The sequence below is a fragment of the Rana temporaria genome, chromosome 6 (genome assembly GCF_905171775.1).
Source record: "Rana temporaria chromosome 6, aRanTem1.1, whole genome shotgun sequence".
Classification (NCBI taxonomy): Eukaryota; Metazoa; Chordata; class Amphibia; order Anura; family Ranidae; genus Rana; species Rana temporaria.
In genome coordinates this window covers 7769539-7794760 of record NC_053494.1, presented here as the reverse complement: position 1 = coordinate 7794760, position 25222 = coordinate 7769539, and the positions used below count along the sequence as shown (strand labels likewise).

Sequence of the window (25222 nt, the reverse complement as noted above, 5' to 3'; positions counted from 1 at the left end):
GTTCGTCGGCTGTAGACGCGCTCGCTTCCAAAGCCTGATTATACACGCCGCCGATGCTTGGTAATACACGCCGCTCTATACAGCAAGGGGCAGGAAGTGATATTGAGCAGTGCTTTTTTGATGGGATTGGTTTTCTCAATAAAATACAAGTCTCACATCCGCCCCTTGCTGTATAGAGCGGCGTGTATAACCAATCAAAAAAAAGCACTGCTCAATATCACATCCGCCCCTTGCTCTATAGAGCGCCGTGTATTACCAAGCGTGTATAATCAGGCATCGGGAACAAGCTCGTCTACAGCTGACAATCGGCTGTTGAGGCTGCTCGGAGATTTCCGCGGCCTCCTACTGCGTATGCGCCGCGCCTGCACAGTGGAGGCAGGAACACTATCCGATGGAAGAACCAGCTCGACAAGACACCAGCAAAAGATAGAGAACTGGTTCTCTATTTTCCAGTCGGGATTCCAGACTGACTTTTTCCCGTCGGAAATCCCGACCATGGCCCGGATTCACATACGTTGGCGCATATTTATGCCGGTGTAGCATATCTTTTTTAGGCTACGCCGGCGTAGCGCAGAGCGGCAAGCACAGTATTCACAAAGCACTCGCTGTTAAAGATACACTGGGTTTCCTCGGCGTAAGCCAGCGTAGGAGGTAGTGGGCGTGAGCCATGCAAATGATGGGCCAAGCGTCATAGAAGTACTTAAAACGAATGGCGCATGCGCCGTCCCGTGGACGTATCCCAGTGCGCATGCTCAGAATCACGTCTAAGATACGACGGATCACTGCCTGCGACGTGAACGTAACCTACGCCCAGCCCTATTCACGTACTACTACGTAAACGATGTAAAATAGACGGCTGATCCCTGGTCCATACCTTTACATGAGTTGCGCCTCATAGATGGGGGATAACTATACGCCAGACGTAAGCCTTACGCAAACCACGTATATTATGCGCCGGGCGCAACTACGTTCGTGAATCGACGTATCTCCCTCATTTGCATATTTGCAATGAGGCGTCCAGCATAAATATGCGCCCACGATACGCTGGCGTAGGAAAGTTACGTCGGTCGGAAGAAGCCTATTTTCAGGCGTATCTAGTTCTGTGGGCACGGCGCATAGATACGACGGCGCACATTTACACTTACGCGGCGTATCTCGAGATACATCGGCGTAAGTGCTACGTGAATCCGGGCCTATGTGTACGGGGCATGTGAATAGTTTTTACATTTTAGAATGGGGTAGCCTCAAGAATGTTCATAATTTTGGAGGGTGCCTTGACTGAAACAAGGTTGCGAGAGACTGCACTGTACAGTTGTACAGGGTACTAAAACTTCAGAGGTTGCTGGATAAATTGCTGCAATCATCTCTGCCAGTACCCTTTCTTCCGTTAATAGGCTATGAATAAATAACTGGTGTTCCTAGAACAATCTTCCAGTATAGAGCTCTCAATAACAATCTTATATAATGGCAGCCCTCAAAATTTCCACTCGCCTGCTCGCATTTGGCGAGTGGAAATAAGGTGAGGCCGAGTGTGAATCGGAGGAGGGGGGGGCGGACGCCGATTCTCTTCCCAGCGATCTGACAGAAACTGTGGGGAGAGGAGAGCTGGCCGGATCACACAGAGCGGGGATCTCCCACAGTGACCCAGCTTGGATCTCTAAACGCTGGCCGCTGTCAAAGTCCCGCCTCCTGGACCGGCTCCTATGATAGGCGGCACACTGGTCCAATGCTGGGAAATTGAAGCAATGTGACGTCTGTCATAGGAGGCGGGACTTTGTTGGACAGCGGCTGGCATTTCAGATCCAAGCTGTGTCACAGCGGCTCTCCTCCCGATGAGGCAGCACTAATGGGCACTAATAAAGTTGTTAATATTTATTTTTGTAACTTAAAGTGATTGTAAAGCTTTGAGTTTTATTTTTTTTAAATAACAAGCATATCATACTTGCCTCCATTGTGCAGTTCGTTTTGCACAGAGTGGCCCTGAACACCATCTTCTGGGGCCCCGCATCAGATAACTCCCTAGGAGAAGCGCTCTCCCGGGGGGGTTACCTTGTGGACGCGCTCCTGAGTCCAGCATTCGGCGTCCATAGACTCGAATGCTGGACTTGGCCCTGGCGCCTGTGTCATTGGATTTGATTGACAGCAGTGGGAGCCAATGGCTTCGCTGCTATAAATCTATACAATCAAGAGTTGAGAAGCCCCGGGCAGAGGAAGTGCACGTCCCTGCCGGGTGAAATACTTCACAAAATAGATATTTGCCAGCACACCATGGATCGACAAAAAGTAGCGTCCAAACAGGTAGTTTATTGTAGGGCCGGGGAAAAAATCGATTTGAATCTTAAATCGAGTTGCGAGGGCAAATCGATTCCGATTTTGACCAAATCTAGTTTTTTTTGTTCCATAGGACCGGCGCTCTGTGGACTAGGCAGAAGCCTCGCCTAAAATAATCCTGCTCGCCGGACGCCACTCGCGGCCTTTTCCCAGGATCGTGGCGAGCTGCTGGCAGGATATTTTAGGCGAGGCTTCGGCCTAGACTGCGGAGCGCCGGTTCTAAGTTTTTAGGCAAGGCCACAGTTCAGCCTAGTCTGCTGCCTTTTCCCAGGATCGCGGCAGACTAGGCCAAAGCCGCGGCCTCACCTAAAAACTTAGGACCGGCGTGGTGTCCTACAGGAGAAAAAAAAACTTAATTCGAATCATGAATATATATTTTTTTTAAATCAGTTTTTTTGGGGGGCCAAAATCACCCTGCTCTAGTTTATTGCATGATCACAACATAAGAAGAGTGCAATTTTTCAGAGTCACACAGGACCCCTCGTTGAGAGATGGTGCAAACGGAGGAGGGCAACGAGCACCGCTGCGGGGGCTTCGATCTCAGGTAAGTACTTCATAATGAGCTAGTATGCTATGCATACTAGCTCATTATGCCTTTATCTTGCAGGGTGTATTTAAAAAAAAAAAAGAGGGTTTACTTCCTCTTTAAAATGCTTCAAGTCTGCCAACCTTTATATTCCCATGTTGGCTGCCCCTTACGCCACATCACCATCTCTGCCTCCTTTTATTTACACAACCAGTACATTCCAAAATAATAGAACATTTGAGGCATCTAGATGCACACTACAAAATACAGACTACAGAACACTACTCGTGCACAAATGTCAGATGCTGTATGTAAAGGCGTCATTCAGCCCACGTGGAGCGTGTGAGTTGAGATGAAATATCCATCCCGTCTCCTTTCCTCGGCCCAAGTTGAAGTTGAAATTTCAAATAGTCTAGTTTGCCACATGTCTTGCTATAGGCCTATCCTTCTTAAACAGTGTGTCATTTACATGCTCCAGGACACAATGCCTGAACTGGCAAATTGTCTTCCCTACATACATTATATTGTCAAAAGTATTGGGACGCCTGCCTTTACACACACATGAAACAGAATATGGACATCAACACACTGGATAACACGCCTTTACCCTGGACGGATCACCATGCAATCAAATTCAAAATAACCACCGACACCATCCTCAAAAAACTGACACACCCATTATCAACACACTGGACAAGATCACAGAAGAAATTACACTCGGAACTCTTCAAAACCACACTGTTGAACAAAATAACAATAATAAATCAAAAACAATCAACGGAAGAAACACTCCACTCCATTAACAAAGCATTACTACAGACAGCAGACATAATCGCTCCGAGACGCAGAGCACTCATCCGTAAAAATAATTCCAGGTGGTTCAATGAGGCTCTCACATTATTAAAGCAAGAACGCAGAAGAGCGGAAGGAGCCTGGAGAAGAAACTCAACAAAGGAAAACCACACAAATTACAAATCACTCACTAAGAGATACCACAAAGAAATCTTCAAAGCAAAAAAAGAAGACGTCTCTAACACCATCGCCAAAGCCCTAAACCGTCCCTGCAAGCTTTTTAACCTAGTCGCTCAGACTATGAACCCAGCCTGCCTAGAGCCTCCAAAAAATGAAACACAAGAATTCTGCAATTAACTATCTGATTTTTTCATTGAAAAAATCCGGGAAACAATTCAACAAAAAAAACAACAAACATCACTCCTACAAATCAAGGAAACATCAATAAAAATATTCTAAAATCAACAAAATTTACACTGGACCCAATCACCACGGATACCACCAAAAGCATCATCGGAAGCCTCCGAGACAGTACTTTGCCAAACGACATTATTCCCACAAGCCTTCTGAAAGAATGTTCCGACATCTTGGCACCCACAATCACACACCCCATAAATCAATCATTTAAAGAAGGTATGGTTCCGACCTCCCTCAAGCAAGGTATAATCAAACCCCTCCTTAACCCCTTCCCGACGGCCGCATGTACATATACGTCGGCAGAATGGCACGTACAGGCACATTGGCGTACATGTACGTCCCTGCCTTTCCGCGGGTCGGGGGTCCGATCGGGACCCCCCCGGCAACATGCGGCAGTCGGGTTCCCGCGGGGAGCGATCCGGGACGACGGCGCGGCTATTCGTTTATAGCCACTCTGTCGCGATCGCTCCCCGGAGCTGAAGAACGGGGAGAGCCGTATGTAAACACGGCTTCCCCGTGCTTCACTGTGGCGGCGCATCGATCGAGTGATCCCTTTTATTAGGGAGACTCGATCGATGACGTCATTCCTACAGCCACACCCCCCTACAGTTGTAAACACACTAGGTGAACCCTAAATGTTACAGCGCCCCCTGTGTTTAACTCCCAAACTGCAACTGTCATTTTCACAATAAACAATGCAATTTAAATGCATTTTTTGCTGTGAAAATGACAATGGTCCCAAAAATGTGTCAAAATTGTCCAAAGTGTCCGCCATAATGTCGCAGTCACGAAAAAATTCGCTGATCGCCGCCATTAGTAGTAAAAAAAATAAAAATGCAATAAAACTATCCCCTATTTTGTAAACTATAAATTTTGCGCAAACCAACCGATAAACGATTATTGCGTTTTTTTTACCAAAAATAGGTAGAAGAATACGTATCGGCCTAAACTGAGGAAAACTTTTTTTTTTATATATGTTTTTGGCGGATATTTATTATAGCAAAAAGTAAAAAATATTGCATTTTTTTCCAAATTGTCGCTCTATTTTTGTTTATAGCGCAAAAACTAAAAACCGCAGAGGTGATCAAATACCACCAAAAGAAAGCTCTATTTGTGGGGAAAAAAAGGTTGTCAATTTTGTTTGGGAGCCACGTCGCACGACCGCGCAATTGTCTGTTAAAGCGACGCAGTCCCAAACTGTAAAAACACCTTGGGTCTTTAGGCAGCATATTGGTCCGGTCCTTAAGTGGTTAAGAAACCTAACCTCGACCCAAACCACCGCCGACCTGTAACTAGCCTTAACGTCTTCTCCAAGATCATTGAGAAAGCAGTAGTACAACAGTTACAAAGCCATTTGGACACCAACCAACTACTGGCCCCACTACAGTTGGGTTTCAGCCCAGGTCACGGGATGGAAATGGCAATTCTCAAAAGATAGGATGAAGCCCTTAGACCCCATTCACATCTAGGCGTTTTTACGCCTGTAGCGCTACGCCTCTGCCGCCAGAGGGCTGGAAATACATGTCCCTCTATGGAGATGGTTCACATCTCCACGCCGAACGCCGGACGCCTGTCGCCTGCGGCGTGAAAAAAGGTCCCGGACCTTTTTTTCAGGCGTCTTCGAGCGTTCGGCTAGGAGATGGCAATCATCTCCATAGAGGGGGTCATCTTGGGACACATCTAGGCGGACAATACCCGCGTTTTGTCGCCGCAAATCGCGGTACAAAACGCCGCTATTTTTACCGCGATTTGCGGCGACAAAACGCCGCGATTTCGTCCGTCTAGATGTGAATGCAGCCTTAAAGCAGCAGACGACAGATAATCATGTCTACTGGTACTGCTGGACCTTAGTGCTGCTTTTGACACAGTTGACCACAAAATGTTGCTAACTCACCTCACAGAAGTAGCCGGAGTAGCAGACGAGAATCTACACTGGTTCACATCGTTCCTGGAGAATCGATCCCAGACAGTGAAACTAGGAGCCTTCACGTCGGAAACACGTACCATTTCATGCGGAGGACTAGAAGGCCTCCGTGATAGGCGAACACTGAACACAGTGCCTCCTGGAAAGCTGAGTGTTCCGCCTATCACGGAACAGAAGACGTAGGAGGCGCGGCTTTTGAAAAAATGGACGGCCGCGATTCTGCATGTCTTAGGATAAGGTAAGGGCACAGCGAGTCTGGCATGTAATGGGGCACAGTCTGGCATGTAATGGAGCACAGTCTGGCATGTAATGGGGCACAGTCTGGCATGTAGTGGTGGCACCGTGAGGCGAGGCATGACTAGAAGGAAGGGGGTTGTCTTATACGGCGAGTATATCCCAAAACCAAAATTTTGGCTGGAAAATTAGGGGGTCGTCTTATACGCCGGCAAATATGGTATATATATAATATAATATTGGGGGTTCTAAGTAAATTTTTTTTTAAACACATGTGCAAGAAGACGGAAAAACGGTTCTGGCAACGAAAGGGTTAAACTTGAAACGTATTTCTCAAGTTGATATACAAGACTCTTTTACGGGTTGAGGAAGCTCTGTAATTGGTCGTGAACCCCTGTCCATTTGTTACGTCTGTGATGCTTTTATAAAACACAATAAAGATGATCAAGGGGTGCAGCGATTCCCGGAATTATTCACTTAGGTAAAACTTTTACAGGCCACCACCAGAGGGCGCAGCGCTCCGCAGAGCAGAACAGAAAGTGAAAGTAATATTCTGCGCTCCTCTGCTGCTTTCACTTTTCTTCCTGATCCCTTTTCAAGTCGAAAAGTCAGCAGACGGAGTCGCCCGATCCCGTCGTGTCCCGAAGTTCTGCATCCTGAGACTCTCCACCGGATCCCGTCAGCCTGATAGACAAATCTTTGCATCGCTGTGCATCGGGGTAAGTAGAATAAAATCACTCTTCAGTTAACTTTGTATCTATTGAATAATTAGGGTTGCAACCTCATTCCTTTAAACCTGAACACATAGGGCCAGATTCAGAAAAGAGATACGCCGGCGTATCTCTGAGTTCGGCCGTCGTATCTATGCGCCTGATTCATAGAATCAGGTTACGCATAGATCTCCCTAAGATCCGCCAGGTGTAAGTGACTTACACCGTCGGATCTTAGGCTGCAATTCCAGGCCGGCCGCTAGGTGGCGCTTCCGTATTATTACGCGAGGAATATGCAAATGAGGAGTTACGCCGATTCGGAAACGAACGACCGCCCGGCGCTTTTTTTTTATGTCGTTTGCGTTCGGCTTTTTCCGGCGTATAGTTACCCCTGCTATATGAGGCGTAGCTAATGTTAAGTATGGCCGTCGTTCCCGTGCCAAGTTTTGAATTTTTTACATAGTTTGCGTAAGTCGTTCGCGAATACGGATGGACGTAATTTACGTTCACGTCGAAAGCATGACGAATTGCCGACGTCATTTGGAGCATGCGCACTGGGATTCAGTCGCGGGCCGGCGCATGCGCAGTTCGTTCGGCGCGGGGACGCGCATAATTTAAATGATACACGCCCCCTACCCGCCGAATTTGAATTCCGCCGGGCGATTTACGCTACGCCGCCGCAACTTTACAGGCAAGTGCTTTGTGAATACAGCACTTGCCTGAAAAACTTGCGGCGGCGTAACGTAAATAAGATACGTTACGCCAGCAGAAAGATCCGCGGATCTTTCTGAATCTGGCCCATATTAATTACACAGGTTCTGTGGCTGATTAAGGTGGTAATTAAACTCACTTAGCGCCTTATGTGCGTTAAATTTTCCTCCGAACCTGAGAAATTCACATGTGTTTGATTTTTAAAGGGATGAGGCGGCCACCCCATGATGATTGATCAGAATTCTGATTAAAGTGGTCAGCCGATCACAATTGATATTTTCCGGGATAATGAGATCTGATACTTTGTTTCGGGATTCTCTGGTTTGCACATCTTCAGTGGTCTTTGCGTTGTGTCTTTATTAATGAGCGTTCCTGTGCGCTGCAGTTGGGTGTGTCTCCAACAGGAAATGTTCTCTCTGTAAACATCAGTTGAGCTGCGTCAGTCCACAATTATTTCTCTTGTTTAACCAATTGTATACTGAGACAATTTTTTAAAAACTTTTTTGAACACATTTATTACAGGTATTTATAGTGCCAACAATTTACGCAGCGCTTTACATACACTATATTACCAAAAGTATTGGGACACCTGCCTTTACTCGCACGTAAACTTTAATGTCATCCCAGTATTGGTCTGTAGGGTCCAAACCCTTGCCACGTTGGGTGTCTAGCTACAAACACAGGAACCTAACTACCTGTCCTTGAGCAACCTACTGCTTGCCCAGGCACTCGGAGCAACCTACTGCTGCCCAGGCACACCAAGCAACCTACTGCTGCCCAGACACCAGGAGCAACCTACTCCTGCCCGGGCACCCGGAGCAACCTACTGCTGCCCAGGTACCTGGAGCAACCTACTGCTTGCCCAGGCACCCCAAGCAACCTACTGCTGCCCAGACACCAGGAGCAACCTACTGCTGCCCGGGCACCCAGAGCAACCTACTGCTGCCCAGGTACCTGGAGCAACCTACTGCTGCCCAGGCACCCGGAGCAACCTACTGCTGCCAGGCACCCGGAGCAACCTACTGCTGCCCAGGTACCCGGAGCAACCTACTGCTGCCCAGTTACCCGGAGCAACCTACTGCTGCTCAGGCACCTGGAGCAACCTGCTGCTGCCCAGGCACCGGAGAAGCCTACTGCTGCCCAGGCACCGGAGCAGCCTACTGCTGCCCAGGCACCGGAGCAGCCTACTGCTGCCCAGGCACCCAGGGCAGCCAACTGCTGCTGAGGCACCTAGTGCAACCTACTGCTGCCGAGGCACCTGAAACAACCTACTGCTGCCCAGGTACCCGTAGCAACCTAGTGCTGCCCAGGCACCCAGAGCAACCTACTGCTGCCCGGGCACCCGGAGCAACCTACTGCTGCCCGGGCACCCGGAGCAACCTACTGCTGCCCGGGCACCCGGAGCAACAGCATGGGAGTTTTATAGAGCCCAGAGTACTCAATCTGTTACATCTACTGCTGCCGAGGCACCTAGAGCAGGGATCTTCAAACTACGGCCCTCCAGTTGTTCAGGAACTACAATTCCCATCATGCCTAGTCATGTCTGTGAATTTCAGAGGTTTACAATGCCTTATGGGATGTGCAGTTCCGCAACAGCTGGAGGGCCGTAGTTTGAGGGTCTCTGACCTTGAGCAACCTACTGCTGCTCAGGCACCTGGAGCAACCTACTGCTGCCCAGGCACCGGAGCAACCTACTGCTGCCCGGGCACCCGGAGCAACAGCCTGGGAGTTTTATAGAGCTCAGAGTACTCAATCTGTTACAGCTACTGCTGCCGAGGCACCTAGAGCAGGGATCTTCAAACTACGGCCCTCCAGTTGTTCAGGAACTACAATTCCCATCATGCCTTGTCATGTCTGTGAATGTCAGAGTTTTACAATGCCTTATGTGTAGTTCCACAACAGCTAGAGGGCCGTAGTTTGAGGATCCCTGACCTAGAGCAACCTACTGCTGCCCAGGCACCCAGGGGGAACCTACTGCTGCCCATTTCCCCGGATCAACCTACTGCTGCCCAGGTACCCAGAGCAACCTACTGCTGCCCAGGCACCCGGAGCAACCTACTGCTGCCCAGGTACCCGGAGCAACCTACTGCTGCCCAGGCACCCAGAGCAACCTACTGCTGCCCAGGTACCTGGAGCAACCTACTGCTGCCCAGGTACCTGGAGCAACCTACTGCTGCCCAGGCACCCGGAGCAACCTACTGCTGCCCAGGTACCTGGAGCAACCTACTGCTGTTTAGGCACCTGGAGCAACCTACTGCTGCCCAGGTACCTGGAGCAACCTACTGCTGAAAGATAAAGTTGCACCAAGTAAATAGATACCTAACAATAAGACCTCATATCTCAGGGTTCGACAAAACCCGGGCACCAGTTTGCAATTGCAACTAGAATTAGCGACCTGGCGCCTGGGGCGGCACAGCTGGGGTATCCTGTGTCTCCAGGCACCGCATCCACCAGACCCATCCCCCCCCCCTGCCAGCATTGCCCGACCACACTGTGGCAGCCACTTGGATGGTCTCGGCCGAACGTCACAGCCATATTTTTTACTGGCAACCTTTTCCTGTGAATGGCATTTACTGGCAGGGAAAAAGTACCCTTTTTTTATTGGCTGCCAGTAAAAATACTGATGTTGGCAAACGCTGGCTGCGGGGGACCTGCTTCCTGAAAGCTAAAAAACCTTCAGGCTTTACAACTACTTTAACCACTTCAGCCCCGGACCATTTGGCTGGCCAAAGACCAGAGCACTTTTTGCGATTCGGCACTGCGTCGCTTTAACTGACAATTGCGCGGTCGTGCGACGTGGCTCCCTAACAAAATTGGCGTCCTTTTTTTCCCACAAATAGAGCTTTCTTTTGGTGGTATTTGATCACCTCTGCGGTTTTTATTTTTTGCACTATAAACAAAAATAGAGCGACAATTTTGAAAAAAATGCAATATTTTTTACTTTTTACTATAATAAATATCCCCCCAAAAATATATAAAAATATTTTTTTTTCCCTCAGTTTAGGCCGATACGTATTCTTCTACCTATTTTTGGTAAAAAATTTGCATTAAGCGTTTATTGATTGGTTTTCCCAAAAGTTATAGCGTTTACAAAATAGGGGATAGATTTATGGCATTTTTATTAATATTTTTTTTTTACTAGTAATGGCGGCGATCAGCGATTTTTATCGTGACTGCGACATTATAGCGGACACTTTGAACACTTTTGGTGCTATTTTGGGACCATTCACATTTATACAGTGATCAGTGCTATAATAATACATTTATTACTGTGTAATAGCTGGATTCACGTAGATGAGCGTAACGTTAGGCAGGCGTAGCGTATCTCATATACGCTACGCCGCCGTAAGTTAGAGAGGCAAGTACTGTATTCACAAAGCACTTGCGTCCTAAGTTACGGCGGCGTAGCGTAAATGTGCCGGCCTAATCGCGCCTAATTCAAATTGTGAAGAGGTGGGCGTGTTTTATGCTAATGAATCATGACCCCACGTAATTGACGTTTTGAACGAATGGCGCATGCCCCGCGTGTGGACATATCCTAGTGCGCATGCTCCAAATGACGCCGCAAAGACTTATTGGTTTCGACGTGAACGTAAATTCCGCCCTGCCCCATTCACGGACGACTTACGCAAACAACGTAAAAATTTAAAAATTCGCCGCAGGTTCCGACGTCCATACTTAACATTGGCTGCGCCATCTTTTTGGTGGAATAACTTTAGGTCTGAAAACGCCTTACGTAAACGGCGTATCTTTACTGCGACGGGCAAGCGTACGTTCGTGAATAGGCGTATCTCGCTGATTTCCGCATTCTAGGCGTAAATCAGCGTACACGCCCCTAACGGCCGGCCTAAATAGACAGCTAAGATACGAGGGCGCCCGCGGTCGTATCTTAGCTAGATTTAAGTGTATCTCAATTTGAGAATACACTTAATTTTATGACGGCGCAGATTCAGAGTTAGGCCCCTTTCGCATTGGGGCGTTTTTCATGCGGTACAGCGCTAAAAATAGCGCTGCTATACCGCATGAAAAATCATGCCCTGTAGTGTTCAATGTGAAAGCCCGAAGGCTTTCACACTGAAGCGGTGCGCTAGCAGGAACAAAAGTCCTGCTAGCCGCATCTTTACCGCGGTATAGGAGCGGTGTGTTCAACGCTCCTATACCGCGCCTTCCCATTGAAATCAATGGGAAAGCGCGGTAATACCGCCCGCAACGCGGGTGGTATTAACCCTTTTTCGGCCGCTAGCGGGGGTTAAAACCTCACCGCTAGCGCCCGAATATCGCGGTAAACACGATGGTATAGCCGCGCTACAAATAGCGCGGCTATACCGTCACCGCGGCTCGACGCTGCAATGTGAAAGCAGCCTTACGACGGCGTATCTACTGATACGCCGGCGTAACTCTCTCTGAATCTGGCTATAAATGTGACTGGCAGCGAAGGGGTTAACCAGTAGGGGGCGCTGAAGGGGTTAAGTGTGTTCTAACTGTGAGGGGGGGGTGGGCTACGTGTGACACGACACTGATCACCGCTCCCGAACACAGGAAGCTGTGATCAGTGTCCTGTCGCTAGGAAGAATGGGGAAATACTTGTTTACATCAGCATTTCCCCATTCTTCCTCTCAGTGAGACGATCGCGGGACTCCCGTCGATCTCCGTGGTCACACTCACGGAGATCGCACGAGCGCGTGCCCACAATGCCGCTTCTTAAAGGAGACGTACAGGTACGTCCATATGCCGAGCCGAGGCATTCTGCTGAAGTATATAGTCGTGCAGTGGTCGGCAAGTGGTTAAATAGAAATATGCTTTGCATGTTTTGCAAAAGGTTAAATGCTATCATTAACCACTTGCCGACCTCCTCATGTAGATATACGTCAGCAGAATGGCACGGACAGGCACATCAACGTACCTGTACGTTCTCTGCTTGACGTGGGTCGGGGGTCCGATCGGGACCCCCCCCGTTACATGCGGCGGTCGGTAAGCCTCGGGGAGCGATCCGGGACGACGGCGCGGCTATTCGTTTCTAGCCGCTCCGTCGCGATCGCTCCCCGGAGCTGAAGAACGGGGAGAGCCGTGTGTAAACACGGCTTCCCCGTGCTTCACTATGGCGGCGCATCGATCGAGTGATCCCTTTTATAGGGGAGACTCGATCGATGATGTCAGTCCTACAGCCACACCCCCCTACAGTTGTAAACACACACTAAGTGAACACTAACTCCTACAGCGCCCCCTGTGGTTAACTCCCAAACTGCAACTGTCATTTTCACAATAAAGAATGCAATTTAAATGCATTTTTTGCTGTGAAAATGACAATGGTCCCAAAAATGTGTCAAAATTGTCCGAAGTGTCCGCCATAATGTCGCAGTCACGAAAAAAATCGATGATCGCCGCCATTAGTAGTAAAAAAAATAAAAAAAATAAAAATGCAATAAAACTATGCCCTATTTTGTAAACGCTATAAATTTTGCGCAAACCAACCGATAAACGATTATTGCGATTTTTTTTACCAAAAATAGGTAGAAGAATACGTATCGGCCTAAACTGAGGGGAAAAAAATATATATATGTTTTTGGGGGATATTTATTATAGCAAAAAGTAAAAAATATTGCATTTTTTTCAAAATTGTCGCTCTATTTTTGTTTATAGCGCAAAAAATAAAAACCGCAGAGGTCATCAAATACCACCAAAAGAAAGCTCTATTTGTGGGGAAAAAAGGACGTCAATTTTGTTTGGGAGCCACGTCGCACGACCGCGCAATTGTCTGTTAAAGCGACGCAGTCCTGAACTGTAAAAACCCCTTGGGTCTTTAGGCAGCATATTGGTCCGGGGCTTAAGTGGTTAAAGCATATCCCTGTGTTCTTCTGCCCATGCCTATCCTGCCATAAGATGACATGAAAGGTTTAAAATAAAGTGTTAGGTGTAATCTATGCCACTAATTGGTTTATCTTTTTATTTCTTTTTTTTAAAAACAGACAAAATGGATGAGCTTCTAGCAAAGCTTCATCTGAAAAAGTACGAGAACTCCAAGCTGACCTTGAAAGAAGTGTTGTGTATAAGCAACAAGGATGAAGACAGTTCTTCATTGAAGACAATACCATCATGGAGCTTCCTAAGGAAACTCGTTGCGTTGGATGGAACAGCTCGAAACACAAGGCTGGATGAGTTTGAGGAAGAGGCCTCTGCTGGTTTCACTGAAGGAAATTTATTTGAGGCGTTTGAAGCGTCATCTAGAGCTTCAAACTATTCTGTCCATCCCCTGGATGTCCTGTGTGCTGTAATGAATTGTTCAGACAGTTTTCTACAGCAAGAAATTGTAACCAAAATGTCTACTTGCCAGTTTGCAGTCCCCCTGCTGATCCCTGCTAGCGATGGTTCAGATTGCACCTTCGTGCTGTGGGCCATGCGAAACATCATAAAGAGATGGAGACCACCTTTGTTATTAAGATCCAAAGGCTTTAGAGAAGAAAATATAACTAACATCTCGATGCCTATCTTCTCCTTTGTGAGACTGGGCAACTGCAGCCTATCAAAGTCTAAAGTTCTCAATAAGATTCTGAGCCCCACGCACACTCATTATGACTTCTTTGTACATCAGGACATGGAGTGTGGTTATCGTCCTAGAACCATCTCAGAAGGTCTTCTCGAAATTTCCTGGTACTTTCCGGGTGGGAGTGAACACTCAAATGTATTTCAAGAGCCTGTGGCTGTCACAAATCTGCGTGGAGATCTTATTTCCCACGAGAAGCAATTCAGATTTCTAACAAACATGTCCACTGCTGTGTTCTTTTTCTCCGAAGACATCCAGGAAAACCACTGCAAATTTCTAGAAAGGTTGGCACAAGGCAACCCCAACTATTTCTTTGTTATTTGTCCGCAAAAAGGCCAATTTGTTAGGGAGAAAATGAAAGAGACCGAAAAAAAGATACCTGCATTCCTAAACTCGAAGAAGAACAACATTTTAGTGAAAGATTCATCAATGAACGAGGCTGAGATTGTAAAGCAAATACAAAGCATTATGATGAATTTAACAAAGAATTCTTCTAACAAGAGACATCTGGAAGATCTTGAAAAAGATTCAAAGAAATTTGGGATTTTGGTAGATGAGAGCTCCGGGGAATGTCAAAAAGCGAAAGACCTTGCTATGAAAATTTGTAAAACAATAGAGGATGTACCACGGTATAAAAAAGAAACACTGATTCTGCAGAGGGATCTCTGGAAAAACATTACGAAAATTGAGAAGGAAATATGTCGGATGAAAAAAACGAACGACCTGGATGTGGAAGAATATAAGTCAAAGCTGGGCACACAATGCGTAGAGCTACGTAACCAACAGAGGCAGCAGGAACTTCAAGGAGACATTAAGACATTCCTAGAAGCTCTTATTGAGCTTTCTTCAACAGAAAAGCTTTATTTCTTGAAGTGGATGAAGCTCTTCCTTGATAATATTGCTCGGTCAAATTTGTCAGAGTTGCAGGCCGAATATATAAAATACTCCAGCAACATAGCAGAACTCAAGCGCATTGACCGCCAAATCACGGACAGCTCTCTTGGTATTGAAAACTTTTTGCGTGAACTGGGACAGATGCACGAGGCACAGTTTTTTGTTAAAAGTCATTCCAAATTGAAAGAAAAATTTGGTAACCTTCCAGGGATAGCTGCTGATCTTCTCCTAGAAGGGTTTCCATTGGAACTGATTGATGGAGACACCTCAAGCATTCCAGTACAGTGGATATCAGATGTTTTCAATCAGCTAGACATCAAAACAGGAAAGAGATGCACAATGAGAATAATTACAGTGCTGGGAGTGCAAAGTACAGGGAAATCCACGCTTCTTAACACCATGTTTGGTTTGCAGTTTCCAGTGGCCAATGGACGATGTACACGAGGGGCCTTCATGACTCTTCTGAATGTTAAAGAGAACTTCAAACTAGAGCTGGGTTGTGACTTCATTCTGGTGATTGACACAGAGGGGTTGAAAGCTCCTGAGCTAGCCTCTCTGGAGGACAGTTATGAACATGACAATGAGTTGGCAACGTTGGTCGTTGGGTTGAGCGATATCACCATAGTCAATTTAGCTATGGAAAACACAACAGAAATGAAAGATATTTTACAGATTGTAGTCCATGCTTTTCTTCGGATGAAAGGAATTGGAAAGAAACCCAACTGCCAGTTCATACATCAGAATGTGAGTGATGTTTCCGCCCATGTCATGAATATTAGACATAGGAAGACACTCCTGGAGCATCTGAATGAAATGACAAAAGCTGCAGCAAAAATGGAGAAGCTAGAAGGATTTGCATCATTCAATGACGTCATGGATTACGATCTCAATGAACACACTTGGTACATTCCTGGTCTGTGGCATGGGGTTCCACCTATGGCTCCAGTAAATACTGGATACAGTGAAGGAATTCTTTCACTAAAAAAATACTTACTTCAGTTCATGAAGATGAAGGTTCAGAAACCACAGAATATCCCAACGTTTCTTAAGTGGCTACAAAGCTTGTGGACAGCAGTGAAACATGAAAAATTTATCTTCAGCTTCAGAAACAGTTTGGTAGCGGATGCGTATGATCAACTGTCTGTAAGATATTCAGAACTGGAATGGAGCTTTCGCAAAGAGATGTATAGCAGGATGACGGAGTTTTTGAATTCCATCAAAAATCAGCAGAAAAATGAAATGTTGGAGGACCTGATGATCACATTCAACGAGTCCATGCCTGAAAAGCTCAACGAATTGGAAAGGAAAATGCAGGACTCACTGAATTCATATTTTGAAAGTGAACTGGAAAATGCACATCTGGTGGAAAAGCACCGAGACGATTTCTTTAAAAGTATAAACGTTCTTAGAAGGGCACTTTATGAAGAGTGGCATGCCAAATTCTGGGAAGCTGTTCGTATCCAGAAGACGAAATTTAAGATACAGGATCTGAAGGATGACTGTAGTGCAAAAATCGAAGCAGAAGTTAGTTCCCTCTTGGACTTGTGCAAGGAAAAAGAACAAAAGATTGGGGAGAAGGCATTAGAACAGAGGTTTAAAGATATATGGGAGGAAACGGTAAAAGGATTTCAAATCCATCGCATGAAGAGAAAAGATGTCGACAAACAAATGCTCCAACAGTTGCAGAAGGAGATGAAGCACAAGAGCGGGTTCATAAATAAACAATTACTAAAAATCGGAAAGATTTCTACATATGCTGATGTTTCATTTGTAGAGAAAGATGAACACATTGACCTTCAGTGGTACAAAAAGAGCGAACAACAAGGAGGTAACAAGGGAGCAGGTTATAACAATTTTTACAAAACTGACTGCTACTATAAAATAAAAAAGATAGCCGATGATCTAACAAACCAATGCTTTGACTACATAAAACAAAAGGCTAGTACAGGCAATGATTACGATGATACGTTTTGTACAGATTTGCTAAGCATGGGTAATCATAGACTAAGACAGAGGGATGTAGAGATGCTTCACACTACCGACCAATTCGAACTTGACCTCAAACTCCTTGTTCTTGGCAGAGCAGCTAAAAGGTTCCAGGAGATACATGATAAGTTTGTTGAAGAGAACGACCCATTCTTGTGTCTTCAAACTGCCAGATCCCATTATCTTTCTATATTCAAAAATGTATTCCAAAAGAAGGATGAGTGCAAGAACAGGGCAAAACAGTTCTACCAGCAATGTCTCAAACCAGCCATAATTGAATATGTGAGCAATCACCTTGGGAAAGAGATCGTGAATGACCTACTTCACGGCACAGACAACAAGAAATACATGAGTCGGACATTTTTCCAGCACTGTGTGCTCAACAAACTGATCCAATATGGTGAATTTGAACAGTATGTGGAGTATATTAACAATTATGAGCAATTCGTCAAGAACACTATTTTGGAGTTTATCAAAGAAAGCTACGGAGAACCTGAATGCTTGGGAAATTTACTGTCCAACATTACCCTTTCCATTGTTAAGAAGGTGAGAGAAACTTTGCAGGATGCCCAAATTCTAGAAAGTAATAACGTGTCCGATTTTCTATCCCAGATCCGTAAAAAGTTAGAAAAGGATTTGGTAATATCGCCGGACAACATTAAGCTGATCATTTTTCAGAATTCTGCATCTGTCAGTGAGTTCTCTGCTGATATCAATTTCTACCTTTCGAAAACAGAAGATGATATTCTAACAGAAATAGGATCCCTCAGCATTGAGTCTCTCCTGGCGCAACTCACCCTCAAACCCGAAGATGAATTGTTTAAGAAGGTTATTGGCTGTGGGAAGCAGTGTCCATTCTGTAAAGTCCCCTGTGAGGCCGGGTGTGCTGAGCACACAGAGCACTTTGCCACTGTCCATCGACCTCAAGGTCTAGGATGTTACAGATTTATTAATTCCCAAGTACTGTGCTCAGCGCTTTGCTCTACTGATGTGGTCAGCGAAAGGTCCTTCAAAAATTCGGACACGGAGTGGAAACTTCATCCGTACAAAGAGTACCGAACATTTTACCCAGAATGGAATATTCAGCCAGATCCAAGCATCTCTGCCTCCGATTACTGGAAATTCGTTTTCAAAGAGTTCAACAAAGAGTTTGCAAAGGAATACAAAGCTAACCCTGCACACCTTCCCGAAGAATGGTATGACATAACCAAAGAGCAAGCCATTGAGAGCCTAAAGGAGTCCTATCGTATGAAAGAACCTGGAAACTCATGATGAACTGTTTTCATTCTCGAATCCAAATCAGGGGTCTCCAAACTTTTCTGTATGTTTAACACATTTTCATGGGCTAAAAAAGATGAACAAATCAAATTTATGTGAATGAATCCGGTTTACCTGGAGTTTTTTCTTTTTTTCTTTTTTAATCAGCAGGATGTGATTTAAGGCAACAGAGAAAAAACTTCAAGTAGAAGTAGAAATAGATAGGTGAGACTCAGATAGAAACAGAGGGCCAGATTCACAAAGAGATACAACGGTGTATCTCCTGATACACCAATCGTATCTCTGACTTACACTGGTCCTATCTATGCGCCTGATTCATAGAATCAGATACGCATAGATAGGGCTAAGATCTGACAGTGTTACACTGTGTTACACTGTCGGATCTTTTTTTCAATTTAAAAATGGCGCCGGGGGCGTTCCCGCTGATTTACGATAAATAATATGTAAATCAGCGAGATACGCAAATTCACGAACGTACGCGGACCCGACGCAGTCTTCTTACGACGTTTCCGTAGCGGCGTACCCGTCGTATACTTACCCCTGCTTTTATCAGGCGCAGCCAATGTTAAGTATAGCCAGCGTTCCCGCGTCGAATTCGAATTTTCTAACGTCGTTTGCGTACGCCGATTCACAAACACGCGCGTCGCAAGTCACGCTCACGTCGAAACCACTGACGTCCTAGTGACGTCAGTGGGAGCAATGCACGCCGGGAAATTCCCCGGACGGCGCATGCGCATTTAAATCGGCGCGGGAACGCGCCTGATTTAAATAGTACACTCCCCCTAGCCGCGGAATTTGAATTCCGCCGGGGGATTTAGGATCCGCCGTCGCAAGTTTGGAGGTAAGTGGTTTGTGAATTAGCCACTTGCCTCTTAAGCTTGCGGGAACGGATCTTAAATCACGTAGATCGATCTATAGATCCGCTGATCTACGTGAATCTGGCCCAGAGAATTCAAATTTAAATAGTGACAGACAGAACCGATGGGAGATGTGGGGGGGGGGGGGACAAAAGACGAAAGAAGAGTAGTAACTCAGGGGCGGGATTCCTTCTATGTATTGTGGGTTAAAATCAATAATGTTTAAAAGAGATTTTTTTCTTGATAAATAGTTAAAGGAAAAAAAAAAATATATATATATACACACAAAACAAAAAAACAACAAATAATAAAAGAGAAACAAAAAATAATATAAAAAAATTAAATAAAAAAAAAGAGATAAATATATAAAATTGGATAAACCACACGTGATGTGAGACCATAGACAAGACGCGAAGGGCGGATTTACCGTGAGCATGTCTCGCTGTCCCGCTTCCTGGTTTGAGACTGATGTGGAAAAAAAAAAAAAAAAGTATAGGCAAAACTTTTAAATTTTCGTTAATGCTGCTTCTCGCGTGGCATGCGCTGGGCACACGCACATTCGTGAATCTGCGTATTTCCCTCATTTGCATGTTTGAATGGCTAATCAATGGGAGCAGCCCCATGCGTCCAGACCATATGTGCGCCCACCCTACGTCGGCGGGGTGTAGCCTGTTTTTAGGCGCATGTTGGTTCGTGGGTCTGCCGCACACATACGCCGGCGCACATTTGCACTTACGTCGGCGTGCTTTGTGAATCTGGGCCCTTGAGAGTGCATTTCTAACCCGAACCAATCGGGTCAGTTTTGATCTTTGTAAATACCAGTACTCTAAAATGCGTGCCATTGAATAAAAAACTAAACACAACTGCAAATATTTCAGCACTGATACCAATCCGGTTTGGTCATACCTCCCAACTTTCTGAGATCACGTGTTGTAAAGAGGCTCCTTTTTAGCCTAAAGTAATAAGGACAATCCACTCGCACCTGCCACATTCACAGATATGTTAAACATGAAGAATTATATGCCAAAAATGATTAAAACCACAAGTATTTTTTTTTATTTTTTATTTTTTTTTACTTTTCCGTTATACTGATTTTAAAAATGAAAAAAAAACAAACAAATGCAACAATTTGAGGTTGGGCGGTCGCTAGTTTTGGGTTTTGCGGAAAGGCGACACAATCCACAGCCTACAGGGGCAGGTGTTTGTGGGTTGAGGGGCTTCTTCTTTAATTATCATTGAACACTTTACCCCTATGTAAGAATGAAAACACAGAATAAAAGCTTTTTATTTCCAATAAATGTATTATATGCCTAATTCTTTACAAGGTTCTGGCTCAGAGCTGAGACACCGAAGTCCTTCGAGTTGTTCTCTAAGCATGTTCTCCCAGCATTGGCTCCACAGCTCAGCTCCCCATTTCCCCTCTCAGCAGGGATTCAGCAGCTCAATTTCCAATTTCTCCCCTCCCAGCAGTGATTCAGCTGCTCAGTTGTGTAGTGGTTAGCACTTTCACCTAGCAGCAAAAGGGTCACTGGTTCAAATCCCGACCACGACACCATCTGCCTGGAGTTTGCATGTTCTCCCTGTGTCTCCATGGGTTTCCGCCTACTCTCCAAAAACATGCTGGTAGGTTAATTGGACCCTGTCCAAATTGGCCCAGTATATGTGTGTACGACTGTGTCAAGATCCTACGGGGTAAGTGACCGCACCAGCCAGAAAGACACTGGCTGCAAAAAGCGCCTAGAGGCGATTCAGTTTGCATGTGTAGCGCTATCTAAGTCACTCATTCATTCATTTCCCCCTCCCAGCAGGGATTTAGCAACTTAGGCCCAGATTCTGAAAGGGCTTACGACGGCACAACGCCATGTACGCCGTCGTAAGTCCTAATCTGGGCTGTCGTATCTATGCGCCTGATTCTTAGAATCAGTTACGCATAGATATCCATTAGATCCGACAGGCGTAAGGCTCTTACGCCGTCGGATCTTAAATGCATTTTTTTTTGCCTGCTAGGTGTCGCCTCCGTCGTTTTCCCCGTCGAGTATGCAAATTAGCTAGATACGCAAATTCCTGAACGTACGCGCGGCCGACGCATTGAAGTTACGACGTTTACGTTAGGTTTTTCCGGCGTAAAGTTGCCCCTGCTATATGAGGGGCAAGCAATGTTAAGTATGGCCGTCATTCCCGCGTCGAAATTTATAAATCTACGTCGTTTGCGTAAGTCGTCCGTGAATGGGGCTGGACGCCATTTACGTTCACGTCGAAATCAATGACGTCCTTGCGACGTCATTTGGAGCAATGCACCCTGGGATATTTTTCGGACGGCGCATGCGCAGTACGTTCGGTGCGGGAACGCGCTTTATTTAAATACCACACGCCCCCTACCTGCCTAATTTGAATTAGGCGGGCTTGCGCCGGGTGATTTACGCTACGCCGCCGCAACTTGTGAATAAAGCACTTGCCTGTAAAACTTGCGGCGGCGTAACGTAAATGAGATACGTTACGCCCCGCCGACATTTACGCCATTCTACGAGAATCTGGGCCTTAGTTCCCCTTCCCAGCAGTGATTTACCAGCTCAGTATCCCCCTCCCAGCAGTGATTTAGTAGCCTGGTTCCACATTCTCCCCTCCCAGCAGTGATATTCTTTACTGTTCGACTAAAAAAAGTGTTGTTTATAGAGTTCAATAGTTCAAGCTCAAATTTACACATGCAATTGAGTAAATCAGAGGAGTGGTTCCTCTCCTTCCCTGCCTGTTCTGTTCAGACAGGGTTATCATTGAGAAAGAGAGAGCACCTGAAGGAAAACAGCTTTTGATATGCTCTCTGCAAAACACATGGGGGGGTATCAAAACAGTAGTGGGCAGAATCTGGAACAGTTGTGCATTGTAACCAATCAGCTTCCATCTTCAGCTTGTTCATTTAACCACTTGCCGACCGCGCACCGCCGTTATACGTCCACAAGGTGGCTCGGCTGGGCGAGAGCACGTAGTATGACGTCCTCTCTCCCAGCCGCCACTAGGGGCGCGCACGCGCCCCCCGCTCGCCCCCGACTCCCGTGCGTGTGCCCGGCGGGCGCGATCGCCGCCGGGCACACGCGATCGCTCGGTACAGAGCGGGGACCGGGAGCTGTGTGTGTAAACACACAGCTCCCGGTCCTGTCAGCGGGGGAAATGCTGATCTTCGGTTCATACAATGTATGAACCGAGGATCAGTGTTTCCCCTAGTGAGGCCACCCCCCCCCCCTTTACAGTTAGAACACACCCAGGCATACTTAACCCCTTCCCCGCCCCCTAGTGTTAACCCCTTCACTGCCAGTGGCATTTTTATAGTAATCCAATGCATTTTTATAGCACTGATCGCTATAAAAATGCCAATGGTCCCAAAAATGTGTCAAAAGTGTCCGAAGTGTCCGCCATAATGTCGCAGTACCGAAAAAAAAAATCGCTGATCGCCGCCATTACTAGTAAAAAATATATAATAAAAATGACATAAAAATACCCCCTATTTTGTAAACGCTATAACTTTTGCGCAAACCAATCAATAAACGCTTATTGCGATTTTTTTTTACGAAAAATATGTAGAAGAAAACGTATCGGCCTAAACTGAGGAAAAAAACGTTTTTTTATATATTTTTGGGGGATATTTATTATAGCAAAATGTAAAAAATATTCATTTTTTTCAAAATTGTCGCTCTATTTTTGTTTATAGCGCAAAAACTAAAAACCGCAGAGGTGATCAAATACCACCAAAAGAAAGCTCTATTTGTGGGAAAAAAAGGACGCCAATTTTGTTTGGGAGCCACGTCGCACGACCGCGCAATTGTCTGTTAAAGCGACGCAGTCCCGAATCGCAAAAAGTACTCTGGTCTTTGGGCAGCAATATGGTCCGGGGGGGGGGGGGGGGGGGGTAAGTGGTTAAGCTTTGAAATGAAAGACACTTGACCACACTGATCAATAAGAATGATTCTGAGCCACCCCGATGTTCCTGAAGAAAGAACAGTGCAGTACAGAAAAACACAGCTTTCATATTTCCGGACTGCTACATCTGCTAGCGGGGGCAGTAAAAGGCAATCGTCCAAGGTGGTAAGTGCACAGGGGACCAGGGGTTTGGGGATGGTGTAGTGAGTTATTTCACCTTCTCAAAGTTTTTCTGCGTTATCGTTTTTAAGCGTTTTTTTTTTTCTTCAATGGATCAAAAACGTTAAAAACACTGGTGAGCAACGTATATCAGCGTTAGAGCGTTTTTACACACAGTAATGCAAGGCTTTCTCCCTGGTGTGGAGTGTTGTGCTCACCCCCTCCCTTGGGCTACAGGAGAGTCAGGACACCCACTGACACACAGCTCCTTTCTCTATCTGCAACGTAGAGAGTGTCCTGACTCTCCTGTAGTCCAAGGGAGGGGGTGAGCATGACACTCCACACCAGGGAGAAAGCCTCGCATTACTGTGTGGAGTTACAGACAGAAGAACAGGAAGTGAGGATTTCTCAGAAGAAATAAGGACATTTAAAAGCAAAATGGAAGGATGAGGTAAGTGAAGGAGGACTGCACTAAGGTAAAGGAAGATATTTTGGGGGGAAAAAAATTACAACCCCTTTAATGGCACCCCAAATGCAGCGAGCAGGTGCATGTTTTTTGTGTTTCAGAACCAGGGCCACCATCAGGGGGTAAAGCACATACAGATGTAGGGGGCCCAGGTGTCCCAAGGGGCCCTGTCCCTTGGGCGCATGGGCCCTCGAGTTACCACCTCTCCGTTCTTTTTCTTTCTGGGATGGCCAGTGGACAGACCCTGGGGAATGTTGGTGGTCAGGCCCAGGAGGGACCAGGCCTGACGTGAGTAGATCAAATGAGCCACTCTGGCAAATTTGTTACGCATGGGGCAAATCATTGAAATGAATGGGCTGCCCTATGCGTGTCTCTCAAAAACGTGCACAGAAAAAGCTTGCAAAAATGCCCAATCACAAAATGAGGGGTGTGAACCTAGCAAAAAAAAAGGATCTGACCACAGCTAAAACACAATTTTTAAGACTTTGGGGCAGATTCACAAACAATTGCATGGGCGCAGCGTATGTGAGATACGCTACGCCGCTGTAACTTACTGTTCCCAGCTTCGAATCCACAAAGAATTTGCGGCGTAAGTTACGGCGGCGTAGTCTATCTCTCGCGGCGTAAAGGCGCGCAATTCAAATGCGGTGAGTAGGGGGCGTGTTTCATTTAAATGAAGTGCGTCCCCAACGAACTGCACATGCGCCGTCCCTAAATTTCCCGTCGTGCATTTCGCTAAATGACGTCGCAAGGACGTCATTGTTTTGACGTGGACGTAAATTACGTCCAGCCCGATTCACGGACGACTTACGCAAACGAAATAACATTTTTAAAATTATACGCAGGAACGACGGCCATACTTAACATTGAGTACGCCACCAGATAGCAGCTTTAACTATACGCCGGAAAAAGCCGACTAGAGACGACGTAAAAGAATGCGACGGCCGCTCGTACGTTTGTGGATCGTCGGAAATAGCTAATTTGCATACCCGACGCGGAAAACGACGGGAACGCCACCCAGCGGACGCCGAAGAATTGCATCTAAGATCCGAAGACGTACACCTGTCGGATCTAACCCAGATGCCGTCGTATCTTGTTTTGAGGATTCAAAACAAAGATACGACGCGGGAAATTTGAAAGTACGCCGGCGTATCAGTATATACGCCGGCGTACTCTCTTTGTGGATCTGCCCCTTTAGATTTAAACTGTGAGGGTAATGCCACGTACACACGACAGTTTTTCATGACGAGAAAAATGCAATTTTTTAAATTGGTCGTGAAAAACGGTCGTGTGTAGGCTCAAGAGCATTTTTCTCGACGAGAAAAATGCCCGTTAAAAATTTAGGGCCAGATCCACGAAGCCCGGGCGCAACTTAACTTTTCGGATTTAAGTTACACCGCCGCAATTTTTCCAAGTTAGTGCCCGATCCACAAAGCACTTACCTGGAAATTTGCGGCGGTGTATACTAAATCCGGCCGGCGCAA

General features: G+C 46.1%; 1 protein-coding gene across 1 annotated transcript; it reads left to right on the top strand.

Annotated features, from left to right (window-relative positions):
• Positions 1–6479: 6479 nt before the first annotated feature.
• LOC120942996 (up-regulator of cell proliferation-like) lies at positions 6480–18463 on the top strand. The gene is made up of 2 exons (XM_040356008.1): positions 6480–6943; positions 13612–18463. Exon 2 carries the CDS (start codon positions 13617–13619, stop codon positions 18336–18338), a length of 4722 nt encoding a protein of 1573 aa, XP_040211942.1. The 5' UTR covers positions 6480–6943; positions 13612–13616; the 3' UTR covers positions 18339–18463.
• Positions 18464–25222: the final 6759 nt, after the last annotated feature.

Excerpts from the sequence above, each read along its gene's own strand:
- LOC120942996 (XM_040356008.1), top strand. The coding sequence starts at position 13,617 with ATGGATGAGCTTCTAGCAAAGCTTCATCTGAAAAAGTACGAGAACTCC.